Genomic DNA, 22,412 nt, shown 5'->3' with positions numbered 1-22,412 from the left:
GAACAGAATACCAGGAGGCATAGTGGTGATTTCTTAGTCTTTATAAATAGATTTGTTTTGTTTATATAGTATATATACATGTTATAGTATAAATTCAATTAGTATAAATTAATTTTCAATTAGTATAAATAATCTAAGTAAGCTTTCAGCAACAGTTGGGAAAAGGCACTTTTAAATACTCCTGAATGCAGAGAGAAGTTTCCATGTGTAAACAAAACAGGACAAACATTAACTTGAAATAAAGGTGGAATTCTAACACCCCTGTAGCTTATTCGTTTCCGTGTAATGTTTCTCTTGAAGCCTGCTGATGGTACAGTATCAAATATTAACAGCCTAACTAGAGATGTCCTAAGAGATTAAATTAAGACACAGAAGTGCAAGACGCTCGTTGAAATAAGCAGCTGAGGCCGAGAGCAGTCCTCTTTCAAAGAGCATGTTACATTTTTGATGCAAGAAAGCAATTCTGAGTTTAAGTGTCAGTGCATGAAGTTTTATGGGTTTTTTCACTTTATCCTTAATACCTATGGGTGGTCACCAAGGAAGACTGCCACTTGAAATGTTTGTTGTACACAGGGTAAGTTTTAGTGTTGAATTGGGTCATTTACTCCTGTAATGGCATCATTAGTTTGTAATTTAACTCTGCTGTTGCATATTACAGTCGTGTGATGTAGTTCAGTTATTAGCATAGTGTGCAGCAAATTTTTCAATGTTTTATGTCAGCAAAATCAAGTTAATAGGAAAATATCACAGGAATTCGGTATTTCTGGAGAAGTGTTTGGGTAGAAGCATCCTAACTGTTTTTCCTTCTCTTAATGATAGAAGAGAGTAAGGAAAAGGTCACAGATACACTGGCATGAAGCTAAAAAACATTCTTCTTTTAAATTTATTTGACCAGGATTTTCCAGTGTGAAGATGAGGCAGTCAGAAACTGCTTGCTGTGATATTAGAATTGGGGCAGACACGAAGATTTTGAGTGTGTGAGGACACATGGAGAGGGATTTTATTCTTGAAGAGGGATGCTAAATTCAGTGACATTTTGTCATTTAACTGTAGGAGATTCTTCTGCCAAGAATTCAAATTCACCAGGTTTATGCTGATTTCAAAAAGTGAAGGAGGACCAAAATGAAATTATTGATGCTATTTAGTAAAGGAGTTTGTAGGTTCACAGTTGGAATTTTATTTTCTAAGGTGGCAGTTTTATTGAAAGAATGCTGAAGTAATTAATCTTATTTTCTATATATTTTTATATATGCTATATATTTTTATATATTCCTTATTTATTTATATACCAGTCATGACTGATGGACTGTTTCTCGTATTTACTTAAAGTCCTAAAATAGGCTTTAATTTAGCTTTAATTCTTGAAAATACATATGCATGGATTTGTTTCAGGGTTTTGATCTGTTGTTTTTTCTGTTACTTTCTGCTGGTGGCCCAGTTTTTCCAGGGAATGGAAGTCTGTTAATTTCACAGTTTTTAGTGGACGGAACTTATATTTCAAATCAAGCTGATGAATAGATGCTGATCCTTTTTATAAATCTGTAGAGGGTTTTAACCTCCTTTCAGTAGAAGAATATGTACAATGTATATCATAACTTCACTGGTTGCTTTTGGTTGACCATAACATATCCCCAACGAAAGAAGGCATCCCTTCTGTGCTTAAACAGAAGTTAATTCTCCAGTATTTTATTTCTTATTTTTCCACAGTTAGTCATTAAACATATAATAAAAAATTTTATCTTCTATCCTTAGCAATATTCTGTAGTCTCATGAAATACAGACCACATTGTTTACCTTTTCATTAACTGGAGTTTCAAAGTATTTGAAGGAAAACATCCTGTGGCTGTTTTCATTTTCAGAATAAGTTTGTTTTCATTGACAAAAGGCAATCTGCTTTTAATTCACTGTGGAATGCTGAATATTAGTTTTACATAGTGGTCATGTAGTCAAGATACTTTTTTAATTGCTTCTGCTCATCGAGTTTTTATGTTCCATTGCTGTTTCCCAAACTTTTTCAGAATAAAGTTAAGCATACTTTTGTGTTTAAAAAGAGTTTGCATATATTTCAGTAAAGTATAGTGAAATTGTGCTAAGTGTTTAGCAGGTGGCAATTTACTGGGAGTTCCTGTGATTTAGATTTCAATATGACTGTATTGATAATAATCAGATCAGATTTACGAGTTGCAGGGGGTGTTGGCAAGAGTCACCAGCCCCATGACACAAGACTTTTTTTGAAAGCATTACAAGAAGCAGCTGGTAAACAATTCTTTATATATGTCTGCTGAAATATTTTTAATCAATATCAATATTGCTGCAGCTAGCACCATTGTTACCGACAGGTGATAAATCCTATTGTAAAAATTGTATTTTTACAATACAATAATACAAAAATTAGATTTTTACAATACACAACGAGGCACTCTCCCATCCCACATCACGTCAATCCAAAACTCCTCCACACGAGAATACCTTCTCATAGCCCTCCATATAATTCCCATAATGCTTCTAATCCTCAAACCTGAACTAATCTCCGGTATCCCCATATGCAAGTATAGTTTCAACCAAAACATTAGACTGCCACTCTAAAAATAGAAATTAAACCCTTCTTACCTGCCGAGGAGAGGTAAAACCAATGAGAACTGCTAACTCTTGTATCTGTAAAAATCGTAATAAATGTTACCATGCAACTTTGACTAGGCTTTATATTGCCGGTTCTGTTTATAGCTGTTGAAGAACAGATCCTGTATTTTGTAGATTTTCTCCGAGTCCTTGTACACTTTTTGTACCGAGTTGTGCATTGTCTGTCACAAATATATTTGACAGACATTAATAAAATTAGAAAAACATGTCATAGAGCTTATATTTTAAACTCATATTTGCAGCTGTGGTGGCATTTTGAACTGTTGCACACAACTATATTCCTGCAGTGTACGGGAAGCTTGATTCATCAGTGTTGTGCTCCAGGAATCTGAAGTTATAAATTGGAAGCTAATCCTAATAATGCTCTTTATTACAAGCCGAAAACTGAACTGAGCACTGGCAAAGTCTTAACTGTTGTCTTCAACTTGTTGCTAACAGAGATTTAGGATGGTTCAGATAGGAGAAGATAGGCAGGATAAATAAATTAATATGAATTAATATTTTTATTACAAAATTATGTTTATAATCTGGGCTGTTTCCTTAAGAAAAGAGGATGTTTGTCCACCTGCAAACACCTTCATCATAACCATGGTTGGTTTTGTTGCTTTTGCTAACAGAGGTTGACTAACTTTCTGTAGCATCTCATTTAGCTTTTCTTCCATACTTTGGTGTATAGCACATAAGGAAGAAATGTGTTTTAAACACTTGAGAATGACAGAATTCGAGCATAATGGAACTGTGCTTACAGGCAGTGATGTGGCATCTTGCCTTAAGTCAAAATACTTACTACTTTTTCTAAAGAATAAACTCTATGTGTTTCAAAATACAGCAACAGTCTGATTTGGGGAGCAGGGTTGAAAGAGAAATGAACTATTGTATTTTACATTGAGTGTAGAATAGAGTACCAGTATACATTATGATCAGAGATTGGATTGAACATGTGCTTCTGACTTGCAGAATAAGCATTCACAGATCATAAATACCACCTATATTTTTTGCCTCCAGGTGCAATATTCACATAATGGTAGGAGCATAATATTCCCTTCTTTTACACCGATCTTTAATCTGTGGTCGTTGAGAAGAATGCCACCTTTTCCTATTAAGTCTTGTATTTCCACGCATTGCACAAGTCCTGTTGTGTTTGAATCATGCAGATGCTTGTCTGCAATGAGGTTTCTGCACAGCAAATACTGAGTGTATTATTATCCTCAGAGCTTTTTTGGGGCCACTTCTCAGGATTACTGAAAAGCTTGCCCCAGTTTCTAAATACGTTTAAAAAAATTTGTAGGCCAGAAATGTAAGTCATTAGTAGCTTTTTTTTTTTCCTAATTTAAGTTTTGGCAAGCTTGTTTTGGATTGCTTCATGTACAGGAACCAACTTTGTCTTGTTTGGAATTTAAAAGGAATTCAGAGGCTTTAGAAATAGGATCTCAGGCAGCTCATGAAAAGCCATAGGGAGACATGCCAGGATTTAACTGAGCAACTGGGTACGCAGTGTGAGTTTGGTCATTTAAAATCTAAACTGCCTGATGAGGACAACTCGGCTTAACATGATTTTGGAGGGTTGACATTAGTGCTGTGTGGCTTCTGGTGCAGATATTTTTAACAGATGCCTAAAGATATAGTAAACTTAGAAGTTCTGGGGTTGAGTACATTTGGTATCTCTGGCACTTTACCTATATGGCTTAAATGAATTTGGGATGAGGTACTAACAGTAATATGAAAGGGTTTTCTGTGATTTATCAAACAAGACTTTGACTTATTCACATAAGTGAGTAAGTCAGAAGACCATTTCTGTTTCACCTCCCAAACTTCTCCTTGAATTCACTCAGTCTCTGGTGTGGGCTAAGGAAGTCCTTGGGCAACGCGGACATGAGAAAGAGGTTAGAAAGGTGTTTCTGCCCAGGACAGACAGGAAAAGAATGACAAAGTTATAGGGCTAAATATGTATTAATTGTATTTGTTTCAAAAGTGTGTTTCAAGCACATTATCAAAATAGCATTTGTCGGATTCATGTCCTCTTTAAATCATGCAGGTGAGGGCCTGAGATTAGTCTGTCAATTCACAGTCTCTCTGTCATTAGTAAACAAAGAGTGAGCAAGGGCGGAGTAGTCACAGTACTAGTTTTGTTCTTCTTTTTAGATTTACATTGAAAATGTTTTTCACACCAACAGTAAAAAGCAGTTTATGAAAGGCTGCTAGCTTTGAGGCTTTAATTAACAGTGGGTAATTAATTGGAGCACCAGGTGTCCCAGAACAACTCACTACTAGATGGATACAAGCCATCATTCTTGCTGAAGGAATACACAAGATATTGTTCTACTAAATACACTTATTTACTAAGGAAATTTCAAAATTAATACCCTTGTACTTTTGAACTTTGTGGCAGGATAAGAAAGATCTAAGTTCTGAATCAGGTAGAATTTTTGATTAAACATACCTACATCAACAGAGGAACAGTCATATCTGTATTTCTTAATTTTGAAAAATAGAAAGGTGTCTCTCTCATCTGATAATCTTAAATGTACATTTGTGATCTTTGCCTTCATTTATTTTAAAAATTTACTTCCTAGTTGAAAATATCTAAACAAACCCCTCTGCATGTACTGTAGATTTAATCTGAGGAAATGTACTAAATCATAAAAAGGGCCCCTAAAAAGGGTCTTCTGCATTTTAATTGGAGACTTCCTGCTAGCTTCAAAGGCTTTGGGTCAGACACAGAATAGTTGCTGTCTTTGGTTTAGTGTTCGGAGGATTTTTCCACAACCTCCCTTCTCCTCCCCCCGCCCTCCTGGAGAATTCTGCTCATGACACAAACATACTAATTAGTTTAGATGTTATTATTGAAGTAAAACTTCTGTTTCTGTTGTTAGTGCCTTTAATAGTAAATTCTTATGTACATGGATTTTTTAACATTGCTTATGGAAATATTTTGTTTGCAGTACATAAACCATAGGGACAAGACTACTGTATGAATAACTTTTCTTTGTAATCCTGATGTGACAGTCCATTAACGTTGTATAATATGCTTATAATTAATACATTGCAGTTTTGTGGTTTTGGCTATGTGGGGGCAAATGGGTTTGGGTAACCCATGAAAAACTTGGTTCTCCTTTTTATCTAAATTTTCGTTGTTACACGCTGATAATTTAATAGCCTGCCTGGATTTCATTGATAATCTCCATCTCACTCAATCCCCCCTTCCCTATAAATCTTAAGTATTGGAAAAGTTGTTATCTTATTTCCTTTTGCTCCAGAAGGAATGTATTGCCTTACTAAGTACATGGTTGTTTCTATTGTCCAACAAAGTGTTTATGCTGAAAATAGTAAAATAATAATAGTCAATTTCTTTTCCTACATGTTAAAATGTTACCTTCCCATCTTATTTCATTATGAAACAAGAGATACTAATTTGCATATTACACACCTAATAGACTTTTCTCTCTGTAATAGATGCATCTGTCAACATGTTATATTTTTTGGAAATATTTTGCATTCATTTAATGTTACAATTTCCTGCATCACAGACTAAGATAATTGTCTTTATGCTGGGCATCACTGTTACAGAGTTTGATTCTTTTTGTCCTGAGTATTTTTACTCAGTTTCATTGGAAGTTACACTAAATGTATGAAGCCACAGTTTCCTGAGAATTTTCCATGTCAGACACGAGATGTTACTCTTAAACAGGAATGTTTGTGATCTTCTGAAGACCACTGATGAAGTGAAGAATTTTGCATTCATTGATGAATATCACATTCAGGTGTAAATACTTTCTCTGTGTTACTGATTGTTCTTTATTTTCTTTTCCTGAAAGTTCCTCATCTTCCAAATTTGATCACTTGAACTCCAAGCTGTTTAGCATGGCCTTTATGTATACCAGGCTGTATTTTAAAGCCTAGAATCCATTACTGTGGCTGCAACTGAAATTTTATGTCAGTATAAATGAAGTCTGTCAGTTTTTGACAAATCTGTCTCCAGTCTTCTTCCCACCTACTTTGCTTTGCAATTGTCCATATGTCTCCTAGCCTAGCCAGTATCAATCCCTCCCCAGGCTTCCAGTGGGAGAGTACAGAATTGTGCTGGGTTCTGTCCATATCACTCCCACCTTATCCATCTTCCCCAATTGCTCCTTCTCATCCAAACTAGGCTGCCATACACACTCCACTGTAGTGCCACTCTTTGAGAGCAACATCAGAGTAGCAATTGCAATGAGCATTGATTGCAAGCAGCTTTGATTTTGTTCATTCTGGAAGGAGTCTTCCTTTAAAGTTCAGTGTCGAAATAAGTTGCTATTAACTTTGGCAGTGTTTCACAGAGATATTGTTTATCTCTGACACAAAAGGGCTGTCTCCTTTCAGATTTTAAATTGCTAGTCCAAGAATCTTTCTACCACTCATTTGCATCCCTGTGAGGCTGTATTTCTTAATTTGGTTGCCTGGTTGAACAGGTCAAGTTTGCTGAAGTACAGTCTTGTCCCTAGACTCAGAAGTGGTGTGATTGCCTTTGATTTGAATGTGCTCATTTCACTTACTTGATGTGCCAGACCAGAATGTGGGCAAGCATATCATGGTTTGTAAAGCTCAGAGGAAGTTGGTTCACATTTTTGTGAGTGAGACTTAGCTTGGATCCCCAGGTAATTCAAATAAAATGAATGCGCTTGTGAGGTTATAATAGATGAAAAGCAGGGTGGGAAGAACAGTGTTGCTAGAGTCAGATATGCCTGTGGCAGTGGTGTTGTGTTGCATGATGCTGCACATATGCATGGTTGTACTTCTTCAGTCACAGAAAGTTTTATGTCACAGCACTCACAAAAGACAAGCAACTCACAACTCTCATTCCATTTTAAATGAGTATTTGAGTGATGTGTGATAAGTATCTATCTGGATGTGAGCTGTTGCAAGAATAGAGGAGAATATTAGAAGTTGTCTTGTTTCCGTACTTGCCCTGAAGAAAATACAGGAAAAGTGGCATAAAAAGAGGTTCTCAGGGTATTGTGGTTGATTTGGCAACTGTTTGGTTTGGTTTGGTTTTTGTTGTTTTGGTGGGTTTTGGGTTTGTGTTTTTATTTTATTTTTAAATAAAGGAAGGCCAGGTTACTGATGGCCACAATCTCTTTCTCCAGAATATTTCCCAGACTTGCATACAATGCCTGTGAGGCGGAATATCAGTGCCTAGACAGGTGTATGGTATGAAAATGAGACACTTAGATATTTGCAGTATGTTTGGGGCCAGGAACAGCTGACATGAAAGATGACCTGCAGCATAATCATTATTGCACTGGGTTGTCAGTACTAAAAATTTTAAAGGACATAAAGGAATATTTAAAAGTACAGGGAAGATTATATGCATGAAGGAACATCACACTAACAGTGATGTGACACACAGGGAACATGCGGCTACTTTTGGGGATGTCTCTTACAGGCCAAGGACAGAACAGCTTGATCCAACAAGTAAGGAAGGTAAATCAGACTGACTGCAGTGACAGTTGATTGACACCTGCAATACTAAGGTACAGGGTAAGAGTGTAAATTGTGAATGCTTCAGTGTTAATCCTTGCATTGAAAACAGTAATGGCAGGGAACTGGAATTCCTGACATGTATGACATAATATAGATGCCCTCTTCCACCACATCTTCAAGATACTTAATGCAATTTACCAACTTTACAGGGATAATGAGGTGTGATGTACATGCATGAGAGTGGTACTTTTCCGTGAAACACTGTAGTTTCACAGCTCAAAGGTATTACTAGAAAAAAAAAGCACTCAGAAGTGTTTTGAGTGGAAGTTCCAACTGTGACAAAAGTTTGATACCAGTTATGTACTACAGGTCCCAGTGAGAATGGTAATAGTGAACAGAAAATGTTCAATGAGACTAGAGAAGCTACAAATTTAGGACAGATTATAAGAGCGGGTGTTTTCAGTTATGCTTAATCCTTTTGAATACTAAAGAGAGAATCTTTACATTGTATATTTTATGTATCTGTAGGGAAAGTTTTGTAGAGTTGATCCACATGAAGGGGCAGGGAGATGGATTTGTGCAACCAAATGACAAAGGAAAATGTTTCCTCTGTCTTGCCGTCTATCTCAGAATTCTCTGGGAATAGATACTCATTGAGCAATTTCAACCAAGCTTCCTGTAGCTTGTTTTAAGAGATTTAACTCCCAGCAGGAAGGCTTTTTTCTGGTTTTGTGAATGTGAGAAATCAGTGAACCCTGGAGGGGAAAATGGCCACAGTTTATTTTGTCTTGGTCTTGCTTTGAGAAGCACAATAGAGTTGGGACTCTATGATAATGTGCCAAGTGAATGCACTCCTGTCTAGAAGAAAAGTGCAAGGAGACCACATAAGGTAGAATTTACATGAGTTTAAACATTATTTTGGTTACTTGCTTAGAGAATTTTAAGTGTTAAGATGTCTTTAATGTTATATAAGCATGTGTGATTACTTATGTTAAAGACTAACAGTTCCTTGTGCATTATTAACTGGAAAAACTCTTTCTGTATATTTGCTTTGTTGTGTGACTCAGAATTGCATTGCAAAATCAAAAAAAAAAATCTGACATTCCTGATATTTCTGAAAATGAAAACCAGCTGCTGGTGCCTTATGCTACTTTTATTTTTACAAATAAAACTCTATCAGTTTTTCATTATGTATATAATGTAAAAATTAAGTACATTTTTCTGATTTGTTCCCATCTCTGCTCTCCAGGTAAGTTTTTAAAATGCCCAACTAAGTACTAAGAAATTGATACTTAGAAAAATCAAACAAGTAAAACAAAAGTCAGGGAATTAAGCAGGCTCTTTCAGCTCATTAGGAAGCCCATCAATCTGCTGTTAACCCTGGAAAACTAGGAAGTGCTAGAGCCACCGTTGCCTGAAACTGTAGATGGTATTCCTGAACTATTGGAATTCTGTTTTAAAAAAATTTACATGTATTGGGATTCCAATGAGCATAGCTGCTAAGACCATCCATGTGAAAAGGTTTTAGCTTGGTAAAATGACAGCATAAGTTTACAGCACATTGCACCTCGCTAGCAATATTGATAAGTAAGACAAAGTATTGGAAACTGGAGGTAACTAGCGACTTAATGGAAATATAACAACATTAAATTTCTACTGGTGATGATCTGGTTTTTCTTGGATTTGGAGTTCATATAACTGCCAAATGATTGGAGTGGTTCAGTGTTTGCACTAGGGAGACAGCATGCCAGAGTTAAGTAATAATAATGTAATAGCCTAGAAGATGCCAGAGAGCCTCTAAGCATAACCGTTCTGTGTGCCATATGGTCAAATACCAGCTATAAAATGTGAACACCCAGGATTGCCATCCATTTTACATCCATTCTCTGCTGATGGGCTCAAGTGATCCCAGGGATAACATGTGTATCTGATGTGTGTTTATCTTTCGAGCTGGTCTCAAATGCATTAAGTCAATAGACTTCACAATGGAAAATCTAAATTTTGGTGCCAGGGAAATGGCATGTTTATCTCTGATGTTTTAATAGTTTTTCAGTGAACTGAACTTGAATTTCCATTTTCATTTTCAGAAAAAGTCTAAAAGACATATATATATCTTTTTTAAAAAATCTGTTTTCAATCATGCACACAAATTGCAATGTGGTATGCCAAGAAATGCTGTCTTGAGTAGCTTATTATAACATGGCCGAACCCTGGTTAGTGTGAGCAGTGCTTGTGAAGTCTTTTAAATCATCTGTGCTTCCAATTCACTCTTAGTACCTTCAACAGGAAGGACTTTGAACAGAAGTACATCTCTCCTGAGAGTTTTATCTGAAGACATTAGCTTGACAATACTTTAGTTATATATAGGCCTGTTCCCTTCTAGTAATGCTTGCAGAGGTAAAGGTCTGAGCAAGATCTGTCCACAGGGATATTTTTTTTTTCCTTTATGTTATAAATTATCTGAAATATACATTATTAAAGTGGCACTTGTTTTTGAAATGTTAGCCAGTTTTAAAGCATTACATCTGTTTTAAATTTAAAGAGCTCAACTATGTCTACTTTCTCTGCTATAAACTTAAGTTCATATGTGTTTACACTTACAGTGCAGTATAAGCCTGCATCTGAATAGTTATAGTTTGAGGTTTGTGCATCTGTTTTAAAGTGAAATGTTGTAAGGATATGGCAAGATTACATCCCTGTTATTTTGGTACAGAGTGTTGTCAGCATATCCATGTCATAGAAATAGTTGTGAATTTCTCAGTTCTGAAGCTCCTTTGGTTCATCCAAGACAGAATATTTTGGACTTCTTGGTTCATTATAATAGTTTTAATAATACAGAGCTCATCCCTGTATCAGCAATGTAGTTGCTACCATGAGCTCCACTCAGTCTTTGGACAAGCCTGTGATGCACAGCTGACTCATGGGAGTTCAGATGCATTCAGGTTAAAGTGAAGTCAGAGAATTCTGTTTACTGATTGTTGTACAGTACTGCCTGAATGTTGTTGGTCTCCTTTGTCTATTTGCTCTCTTTTCTATAACAAATAAGTATAAATAATAAATTTTTAATTTTTTTTTAAATTTTCTTTCAGGACTAATTTTTAAAACTGCCTGTTTTAACATTTCAGACCCTTATTCAAGATGGCCAGTTAAAAGAAATGATCTCAACTTTACTTTTTGGTAAAAGTCAGTTATTGTTTCAGATCTGATATATAGTTGGTGTCCAACTAATTTGTTTATCATGTTTTCTCCAAATTTCATTTTCTTCGCTTAAGACTGTGTGAATTTTGTGGCAAAGAACTTTCTCTTTCTCACAGCTACTGCTTGTTATCCAAGATTTTGTTTCGATTCCCCCTGAAGTACATATTTTCTTTCAGGTTTTCTGTTTCATCTTATTTTGCTTTACAGTTTAATATATTAATATGATTGTGTCTTACCTTTTTAGGATGGAATGTTTGCTTGGGTTTCTTATGTGGGGTTTGGATGGGTTTTTTTAGTGCCATCTATGCTCTCCCTGAGAATTGTTTATGCAGTTTGGCACAGTGCATATATTTTATAGCAATACTATGCCCAAACAGTTCAAATGTCCAAAAATATTAAAGGCATGTATTTTATAGAAGGCTATATATTAAAAAAAACAAACAAACAAACAAAAAAAAACCATGTAGACTTCATATTGCTATACTTTATGTGTTTGATTTTATGTTTGTATAGTTAGAACTGTGTGTATTTTATCCTGGTCAATTGTCCTGGATATACAATTGAAATTATTTAATTTTTTTAGGCTCTGACTTAGGGAGCACTCCCTTCACATCTGTTTTCTACTTGGAATTTGTCCTCAGTTTTCTATAGCATAAAATAATGTTCAGCATTCTCTGAGGTTTTCGTAAAGGCCAGCAATGGTTTCAGTGTTCATCTGAATTAGACCATCACAATTTGGGGAGGAGTTGTCACAGAGCTCATTTTATGTCGTCTTTCATAATATTCAGAAGTTGTTTGTTTGTTTTTTTAATGTGTGCATTGTTTGTGTGGGATGCCAAATTGAAATTATTATAGACACATAGTCTTACTAGCCTTGGAAAAAATGAAGATGAGTTAGAAGCAGTTTCCACTTACACCTAGAGTTTGACCCTGTTTTCCATAAGGAAATAATGAAGAATCCATGCCTACTTCTGACTTTACTTTATTGAAACAATCATAAGAATTGTTTTTTTGCATAAAGAGAAAAAGGAAAGAAGTGTAGAATATTAAGTACATAATTTGTAATTGGGCAGGTCTGAGGTTTATGCCAAGCTCTGCTGTTCATCATTCTGATAGTTTGGGATGAAAGACTCCACTTTTCTTTCACCATTTCAGAATCTGAAAAATAAGTATTTACTTCACACATCTTTTCCTGACTAAATTAACTGTGATAGATTTGTCCAAAGCAACTCTACTGACTTTTTTATACTTATATTAAATATGGTCATCTAACATTTGCAGAGTGCTACGCTTTTTAAAGATCCTGTTGTGAACATCTTAAAATGCTTAGATAGTAGGTACTTTTTATCACGCATGTAGTAAAGAACAGCAAATAATCTTATTTTTGTTTGAATTCATGACTTATTTGGAACTTCTGTTTTAAAAGAAGAGGAAAAATTATAGAAACATGTTTATACATCAGATTTATTTTTGATAAAAGACAAGCCAAAGAACAAGACAAGACAATGTGGAAAGGAATGTGAACCGAAGTGGACAAATCTTTTGGGAAAGGGTAGCTTTGGTCCAGACATTCAAATAAAATTACAGCAGTGCAAGTACCTTGATAGTATTTAGAAGAATCTCATGCTGTTCCCTGGTGCTGGATTCAAGAGTCTGTGGTGATGAGTTGAGTCAGTGCTGCAGCTGGCAGCCCAAGCTCAGATAGATTTTCCAGACTTCTGCTTTCTACTGTGTGCAGTTTTACATATGAGCAAAAAGACTGCATATTGTCAGGTACCCCCGTGTTCTTCATAATGTTTTGTGTGGGGTTTGCATGGCAAGATTTTGGTAAATGGGTTGGCTATAGGGGTGCATTCTGTGAGAAGGGGCCAGAAGCTTGCCCTGTGTCTAATGGAGCCAATGCCGTCCAGCTGCGGGATGGACTCACCACTGGCCAAGGCTGAGCCCTTCCGCGATGGTGGCAGCGCCTCTGGAATAACAGAGTTAAAAAGGAATGGGGGGAATGCACAGGAGCAATTGCAACCAGGGAAGAGAGGAGTGAGAATATGTGGGAGAAAGAAGGGAAGAAGGTGCTTCAGGCCCTGGAGCTGAGGAGGCGACAGCAGAGACAATGTGTGAACTGCCCCAAGGCCCCCCATTCCCTGTCTCCCTCTCTGTGCCACTGGGGTGGAGGAGGTAGAGAAAATGGCAAGTGACATTGAGCCTGGGAAGAAGGGAGGAGTGGAGGGAAGGTGTTTAAGGTTTAGTTCTTAGATGTCATTACCCGATTCTTATTTGATTGGCAATAAATTATTACTTCCTTATTATTACAAGCTGAGTCTGTTTTGCCCATTGTGGTACTTAGTTAGAGATCTCTCCCCGTCCATATCTCGACCCACGAATCTTTCACTGTATTTTCTCTCCCTTGTTCTGCTGAGGAGGGGGGTGATAAAAACAGCTTCACTGGGAACCTGGCATCCAGCCGAGGTTGACCCACCATGGCTTTCAGGATAAATAAAGTAAATATCCAAATACTTTCATGGTTGAATTACTGTGATAAAAGAGAACAATGTAAATTAATATAAATTGTGGCAAGCATTGAAAAGAATAATAAACAAGTTTTCTTGTGTATCTTGGTGTTTTGTAAGAAATTGTTCAGTTTTAATTCAGTAGTTCTATCATAGAACATTGTCTTGATGAGTTTTTGCAAAGGTTTTAAACCTGTTAAGACATTTTTTTTATCTTCAAATGGAAATTTTTCATCAGCCTATTTTAAAAAGTGTATATTGTCCAATTAAAAAAAATTCTACTGAAACTTAGGCAATTTTCTGACATCCATAAAGAATTTATTTCTTTAAGAACTTCTCACCTGTCATGCTATTAAGCTTTTATAACTGCTACTTTATAACACCTCTATGATCATTTTGCTGTTACATTGAAAATACTTAACGCTTGAGTGAAATCAAAGTAGTAGATTATTATAAAAATGAGAGGTTTTGGCAGATGATGAGTAAATAATTTGTCATCATTAGTCATCATTAATGTGAGATACAGTCAGCTACCAGATACAGCTTGCTGTCAGGAGCTGAGACAGCAGTGCTGCAATGAGTGATACCATTAAGCAGTTGCTTCCCATGCCAAAATCTTCACCATGTCTGATGGCCACAAACCCCATGCTGTATGCCTTACAGACATAAAGCAAGAGGGAGAACTAGCTGAGTTGCACAGTCAGAAAGTAACTTATTTCAAGTCTTGTTCCAAAGTAGTATGAGGTAATGGTATAGACTTGGGTGACAGCCATGATTGGCACCTTCAGCCACCCTGTGACTTGACATTAATCACATCTGCTGTTCTGAAGGACAGCTGTAACTAGTTAGAATTTTGTAAAAAATGTATGAATTAACAGGTTTTCTAGTGTGGTTGCTTTGTGCTGTTTTTCAACAGAGACATCTTCTCCCAAGCTGCTAATAAAGGATGTTGCAATGACATCTTTGGCCCAGAATTGGGTGTTACCTTTTTTATGCTTCCTCTAGTTAGTATTGGCCCTTTTTTCTTTCCTTTATCTTAAATCCAGGGTGTTGTTAACATTTGAAATTAAACTGCACTTCCAGATAGTTTAAAAACTAGTATGACACTCCCCAAGGTTGGTTTCTATATAATTTTTTTTTCCATGTACTGCTTGCTTCCCAGTGGGGTTTCTTACTGTCTCCATTTGAATGTCATTGTTTTAAATAACTGACTAATGACAATTGCAGAGCCACCAAGCATTACCAGTTTGGTAGCACTCTCACCCAGGTGGAACTCGTAGTTGTTGTCCTTATAGTAGTGTATGCTTCCAATAACAATCTTGTTTCTGATGAGATATGTAATGAGGCAGTTCTCTTTTGTGCAAAAGTCAGTTGAAGAACAGAATATGACCTCTTTCCTATTATTGACTATAACTATAGCAGAGAGGGTACAGACAAAAGTACCCTGGAACAGAAAGATTGTTCAGAATATAACAATGGTCAAAAGTCTACATTTCATGTTCTCAGATCGATCACAGGTTTCTGCCCTTTGATTCATCCTGAAGCTCTGCTGTCTCAGGCTTAATACCAAGGCATACCATTCAGCTCCTGCAATCACATCTGCCTTGAGACACTCACTTTCTCATTCTCACTTTATTACCTGCATTGTATGAAACAAGTTCTACCCACCCAGCTTCTGCCTGTTGTTTACATCACACTACTACTTCTTTTTACCCCGTGGTGCCAACTCTCAGAGCCACTCCAAACTTCTGACCTGTTCCAGCGCATCTCAGCTTGCACTGGGAATCTGCTTTTATCTTTGCGAGTTTGTAACTTCCATTCTCTTCACAGTCATTGCCACTATTTACCAAGTTTGTCTCTCTTATGTGGGGCTTACACGTGTGTTTGATAATAGATGTTTTTAGTATTATTTACAGAAATAATGTATTATTTACCAAGATAGAATTTTAGGAGGCTGTCTCAGGTGTTTAACTGTAGCCAACAGCAAATTCCAGACAGTTGCTCACTCACTTCTGCACCAGCAGGATCAGGGAGAGAATTGGAAGGATAAAAGCTAGAAAATTCATGGGCTTAAGAGAAAGACAGTTTAATAGAGAAAGCAAAAGCTGTGCACAATAGGAAAGCAAAACAAGAAATGAATGCACTGCTTTCTATGCCAGGCAGGTGTTCAGCCATCTCCAGGAGAGCAGGGCCCTATCGGACGTGACAGTGACTTGGAAAAACAAACACCATCACTCCAAATGTCCCCCCAGTTCCTCCTTTTATCTCCCACTTCAGGTTCTGAGCATGATGTCACATGGTCTGGAAATCCCTTCGGTCAGTTGGGGTCACCTGTCCCAGCTGTGTCTCCCAAGCTTCCATGCACTCCCAACTCCCTCACCAGTGTGGCAGCACGAACAGTGGAAGAGCCTTGGCTCTGTGTAAGCCCTGCTGAGCAACAGCAAAAACATCTCTGTGTTATCAGCCCTGTGTCCTGCACAAATCCAAAACACAGGCCTATACCAGCCACTGTGAAGGAAATAAGCTCTACCCCAGCCTCAACCAGCTGGGGTTTAATTAAAAGAAAGTTAAAATTTCTCACTACGGAGTGTGACTGTAGACTGCTCTGTTGCTTTGTTCACTTTACAGAGCCTCAGTTGCACACTGAAGGAGGAAGAACATTCCTGTAGAAAGTACTAGAGCACATTCTTGCATAAAAAATAAGTAGTACAAAATAATGCAAGAAGTAGCAGAAATATGTCAGAAAAAAGGTGTACAATTTTAGTATCTAATTAAACGTCCAAGGGATGGGAAGGACGGGGAAAAGTGTTCTTGATCGTAAAGACAGATTTCTTTTGTCAAGTTTTTTTTCTGTATTGTCTATATTTCTAAAACATTTTATATACTGGAAAATACTTGAGGGAAAATAAATTGAGTGCGGGCTGTGCCAAAAAAAAACCCAAACCAAAGCAAAACCAAAAAACCCATACACAGAAAAATGAGAAATTTGAGGGAATGTGAATATCATATTGTGTGTTTGTTAGCTGGTGGCTATCAGTGTGAGTAGTGTTTGTGAAGTATTTTGCTCTAAGGAAAAAAATGTGGTAATGCCATATGGATTGGCCTATATATGCTTAAAGCCTTTCTATAAATACTTGAATTAAAAGACACCAGATGTTGCACAGAAGCTGCTGCTGCTGCTTTCTGAACGTCATGGTATATTCTTTCAAAACCCACAGGAAGTAGCTGAGGGAAAAAGTGTATTAATTAAGTTCAGAAATAGATTTTCCAGCTATAGGAAAATCTCCAAAGAAAATAGCATATGATCTTCAGAAATGTGAGCTTTCTGTCCCAAGAATCTGGTGGCAGCATGCAGCACTGTCACATGAGGATCAAAATTCAGAGTTCAAGTTCTTAGAGCTAAACTAGCCTGGAAATAAGCCAGTCTGTGGCCATTGGAAATGGACCCATCTTTTGACATGTCCACTCTAGCCTGTATTCATAGGCTAGAGACAGTCTTCAGAAAAAACTTTTTTCCAGTTTTTCTTGACCTGAAGAAATAATGTTGTAGTAGCATATACTTGAGGGGAAAGAAAGTACTAGAATTCCCAGATGCTCTACACTTCAAACTTGAAATACAGCTGACCGCAGAGTATATTTTATAAGCTCTAAAACTATGGCAAAAGAATTACAAAATCGGATTTGCTTTCCACTGGTTGAGGAGGAAGATTTATGGCTGGCAGACCAATTAAATGTTTCTGCATTTAGAGGTACTGACTCTGGTTTATTTGTAATGCCTTCTTTTGCTCTGTTTCCTTCAGAGCAAAGCAATGAGAGTGACTTTCTTGCACTAACAGTTGGTGGGAATTGTCCCATCTCTCTCTGTGCACTGGATATATAACTGTTTATAGTCGCATGGTTCTGCTGGAAGAAAATGGACATGCAAACAAGTAACATTCACCACTGAGCAGTCTTACATGGATCACGTCAGCTGCTTTAGGTGTGAATTGCTGATGTGTTGGGTATCGTGTGTGTCGTGGTGGTTTGACCCCAGCCAGCAGCTGAGCACCAGCAGCTGCTCACTCAGCCTGCCCCTGTGGGATGGGGAGAGCATCCCAAGAGCAGAAGTCAGGAAAACTTCTGTCTTAAGATGAGGGTAGTTCAAGGAGGAAATCAAGGCTGTATGTGCAAGAAAAGGAGAAGAAGGAATTTGTTCACCACTTCCCATCACCAGTCAGATGTTTAGCTGCATCCCAGAGAATAGGGCTTCACTCTACATAATGGTTACTTGGGAAGAGAAATGTCATAACCACAAACATCTCCCCATACCTTTTTGTTACCTCAAGCTTTTATTGCTAAGCATGACTTGAAAAGGACTCAATATCCTATTGGTCCATGTGGCTCAGCTGTACAAGGGGTTCTCCTTGCCTATGGTAGGGGCAGAGCAAGAAACAGAGAAAGCCTTGATGCTGTGCAAGTACTGCCCAACAGTAACTAAAACACTGATGTGTTACCAACTCTAAAACGTTTCAGTCACAAATTCAAAACTATGAGGCATGTTAACTCCATGCCAGGAGAGAGCCAGTACCCCTTCTACTCCTTGTTATCTACAGATAACACCTGTGGCTTGGGCTCCATCTGCTGTGGTGATTGTTTAGGACAGGAGAGGCAGCATGCTCTGTTGAGTTGATGGCACCAAAACCAGCTCAGGTTGGGTCACCAGGCACTTGTCTGGTTCTTTATGAATATCATCCTCTGTTGGTTCTGGTGGCTTCTGCTGTGATAGCACAAAGCTGAAATCGCAGAAACGATTTGAATATGTACCCATTGCAATAGCACTGGGAGGAAAAAAGAAAGGTGTGTCTTTTGTATTTGTTTTCCACTATCTCCCAGAGAATTCCACTGCAAGCTTTTAAGAAATCTTCCTGATAATGGTGTGTTTTACAAATCTGTTGGACCTACTTTTCCTCCTTTCAAAAAAGAAAATAAGAAAAAAGGAAACAAACAAACAATCACACAGGGGAAAAAAAACCACCCGAAGATAGAACAGTCTTTAGAAAAGTCTTAGATACCATTCATTTTGTTTTTCAAGCAGAGTAATGACAAGAATCTGAAAATGAGAGCTTTTGCAATGTGTCACCTGTGATTTCCAGTATCAAAAAGAGGAAGTCAGAATAGAAGCAATTTCTTCTTGTCTGTTTTTTTTTTTTTTTTAATTGAAGCAAGAATATTTCTTCTTTTAATCACTTTGCAGAGTTCCAGTATTCTACCACATCAAATTTAAAATTATTTGTCTTTATGGTCAAGTTAGACCTTGCCTTTCAATGGTTTACGTGTATTCCTTCAGTATCTGCTACGTCATTTTGCCAACTTTTATGAGATCAATACTGTAATTCTTGTAAGCTGTTGCATTCCTTCAAGCAGAATGCCTTCTACCAGTATGATGTTCTTTATTCAGTGAGTTCATTCATTTTCTTTGCTCTTGAATGAAATAGTAAAATCAGTGTCTGTTATGCTTTAAAGAAAGCATAAATTGTGTTATACCTGTTCAGTACCTGAGAACTATCACGTGTTGTGTATCTGCTACGTTTCTGTCAATGTTTAGGCAGGAAGATTTTAATGTGTTTAGAATGATGGTAATACATGAAGAATAAAATACTTGTTAGTGTCATAAGCTTTCCTGTTGCTCAGTTCGTGGTGAGGATCACATTAGTAGTATGCATTGTAGCATACTGACACAGACCTGTGTAAGCTGACTGTTCTGTTGACTTCATGCCCTTGAATTTTTCTTGTGCAGCCAAACTGTACTGCAGCTGAGCGAGCCATGGCAAGACTTGCAACACACCCCACCTTGAAGCCCAGATTTGTTGAGCTTAAAGGTATGAAACATTTTCTTGAATTTTTTATTTCATCTATAGCTTGCAGTGTGTTACCTTGTTCATATGTATTTCTGACACGAATAAAAGTAAAAAACCCACAAAAACTAAAAGCTTCTGTAATTGGGCTAACTAGCTGCAGTGAACCAAGCCACAAGCTTCAAACCATTTATATGGCTTGAAATTTATATGGCTTTATATGTGATAGTATACAATATGACATTTATTTAATATAGGGTGTCGAACAAACAGAGCTTATAATGGAAATTCTAAAAATCAGATGTAATGGAGTGTTTCTAAATTAAGTAGGAACATAAATGGCTTATTACAACTGGATATTCAAATGGATTATTACAACTGGATTTTCAAAGGCATCTAAAAGGTTTTACAAATCACTTACTTAATTTTCCCTGAAAACTATCCTCAGAATCCTTAGGGTATCTTTCCTGGTTATTTAGGATTTCTCTTGAAACTGGAATTTTCCACCTAAAATTAATGTTACAAATAGTAAAGTCCTAGTAGTAATGTCACAAAGTTACTTCAGTAATAACAGAGCATATCAAATACCCATTTAATTATATATGAACAAATTAGTTTGCAGTTTTACACACAAAGTGTACATGTGTGTACAAGTGTACACTAAGTGAGGATGATTATCAGCTGCAGATTATTTCTGAAAGAGAAGTTCGTAGTTTAACCCAATTCATAGTGTGTTTATTGATAATATTTTCAGGGTTTTTCCTTCACTTCTGTTGATACTGTATTCTAAGGTATCTCTTGTCCCATGTGTTTGGTAAATACTTCATAAGGACATTCAAAATATACTCAATACAACACATATAAGTTGCAAAAATGTTTTATTATATAAAAATAATTCATATGTAGCTGCAACAAAATATTTTTCCACCCCTTGTACAGCTGCTGTAAAAGCTTTTAAGGATGCAAGAAAGAACCCAGACAAAGCCACTCCTATGAAGAAGGATCAGTCAGAAGAACAGCCTAAATCAGCACAACATTCCAATAACAACTTGGATGACCAAGCTTGTAAGCAGCCTCAAAAACAGCAAGGATGTGAACACAAAACAAAACCAGGCATGAAAGTAGAAACTGACAAAGTGGTTGAAGAGCTCTGTGAGAGCAAATCTGAGCAGAAAACTCTGGAAATGGAGAGAGCGAATGCTCCAGAGGAACCTTCATTTCAGCCAGGAAAAATGCAAACAGTTTCTCAAAACAAAATAGGAAAGAAGCTTGACTATCAAAAAAGGAAAGAAAATATGAGTATGAACAAATTAAATGAAATAAAAGAAATAATTGATGATAGTGACCAAGAGTGTCCCAATGAAAAGGAATACTTTGATGACAGTACTGAAGAGAGGTTTTATAATGAGTCATCAGATTCTGACAGTGACAGCAATGATGATTTCTTCATTGGAAAAGTAAAAAAGAAGAAAAAAGCAGCAGCAGTTAATAATTTTTCTTCAACAAAAGAAAAGGGGAGTGTTCAGAAAAATGTAATGAAAACAGAGAAGAGCAGAGTGTCTGGGACAGCACAGGATTTGATTGTGGAAGAGAGAAAGCCACTTGCAAAAGCAAGCAAGCTGGAGTCAGTGTTCTGCAGTTCTTTGTCTACCACCAATCAGAAATCTCAGAACAGAAGGTAAACCTCTTCCCCATGTTATGTTCTCCATTCCTTCCCTCCTTCATGGCAATGAAAATGTGATTTCTAGTTGTGATTTGTAGTAAACAAAGAAAATTTACTTACTAAACAAAGAGAATTTCAGCCCATTAAATCTTAGAACATTTTCACAGAAACTACTCACTAGTCTTCTTAAGCTTTCTTGACAATTTTTTATATTCACAGTAGCACTGATTTATGATGCCTAACTAGATCTAAATGCAAATTCAACCACTTCTGAATAATTCTCTTTCTACTTCTTTATTAACATGGTTGGAGCAGTATTGAAGAAGCTTGCATGTTATTTTTGAAGTTATTCCGTTACTGTTTTGATGATGATGATTCTTTATTCAGAGGTATTTGTAATCTTAAAATTTTATTGAAAAATCTTAATTTCTCTTTTTGTTTTTTAGGAATACTAAAGACCAGCCTCTCAAAAAGGAAAGAACAGGTATGTATTATTTAACCTGGTAAAATCAGGAGAGAAAAAGCATTTTGAAATTTTGTTGCCTCTGCAGTCTGTTCGTGATGGGATGTATTTGTTTCTTTTCAAGTTTGTGGCACATATTTTAACACTTGTTGTTACAATGGTCAAACTGTTCAGCTTTCATTTTAATCTGTGGATATTGTCTGCTATTTTCTATTTTCTCGTATTTGAAATACATAACATAAGGTTTACACTGGCAAGTGGTTTTCTGTCTGTCAAGCAGTTTGCATTACTTGTGCACAGGTAAAGGTAACAGATTGTTGTATGTAACTAGGACCTTATCTCACATGTAATTTCTTCACTAGCTCCTGAATATGGAATATTTTATTCTGTTTATCTTCTGTGGTACTATTTTGGAGTTCATTGGACTAAGGATATAATTCCAGTCATATTGAGTTACATTGTGTAATAGTCATTGGTTTATTGTGAAGAAAAAAGTTTACATTGTGCTGAATGTTTATCTACACAAATTTAGAGTGTAATCAGTATTAATAAATCTTAACTGTCTGCAGCCTATCAAGTGGCAATTTATCAGGCTGCAAGATGAAGAAATCTTGCTGTGAATATTCAGATGACTGTATTCCCCATGG

The 22,412-nt window shown here is 36.7% G+C and overlaps 1 protein-coding gene across 2 annotated transcripts in view; it reads left to right on the top strand.

The window, feature by feature from the left end:
• The window catches only part of SRFBP1 (serum response factor binding protein 1), a 70,150-nt gene that overhangs the window by 43,191 nt on the left and 4,547 nt on the right, over positions 1 to 22,412 (top strand). For both annotated transcript variants that reach the window (XM_005488431.4, XM_026794432.2), the window contains exons 5-7: positions 19,582 to 19,663; positions 20,579 to 21,317; positions 21,749 to 21,786. In XM_005488431.4, the coding sequence (XP_005488488.1) occupies positions 19,582 to 19,663; positions 20,579 to 21,317; positions 21,749 to 21,786 (859 nt within the window). The remainder of the gene's footprint in view (positions 1 to 19,581; positions 19,664 to 20,578; positions 21,318 to 21,748; positions 21,787 to 22,412) is intronic.

This window comes from Zonotrichia albicollis, chromosome Z (genome assembly GCF_047830755.1).
Source record: "Zonotrichia albicollis isolate bZonAlb1 chromosome Z, bZonAlb1.hap1, whole genome shotgun sequence".
NCBI lineage: Eukaryota > Metazoa > Chordata > Aves > Passeriformes > Passerellidae > Zonotrichia > Zonotrichia albicollis.
This window is presented reverse-complemented; position numbering and strand designations above follow the sequence as displayed.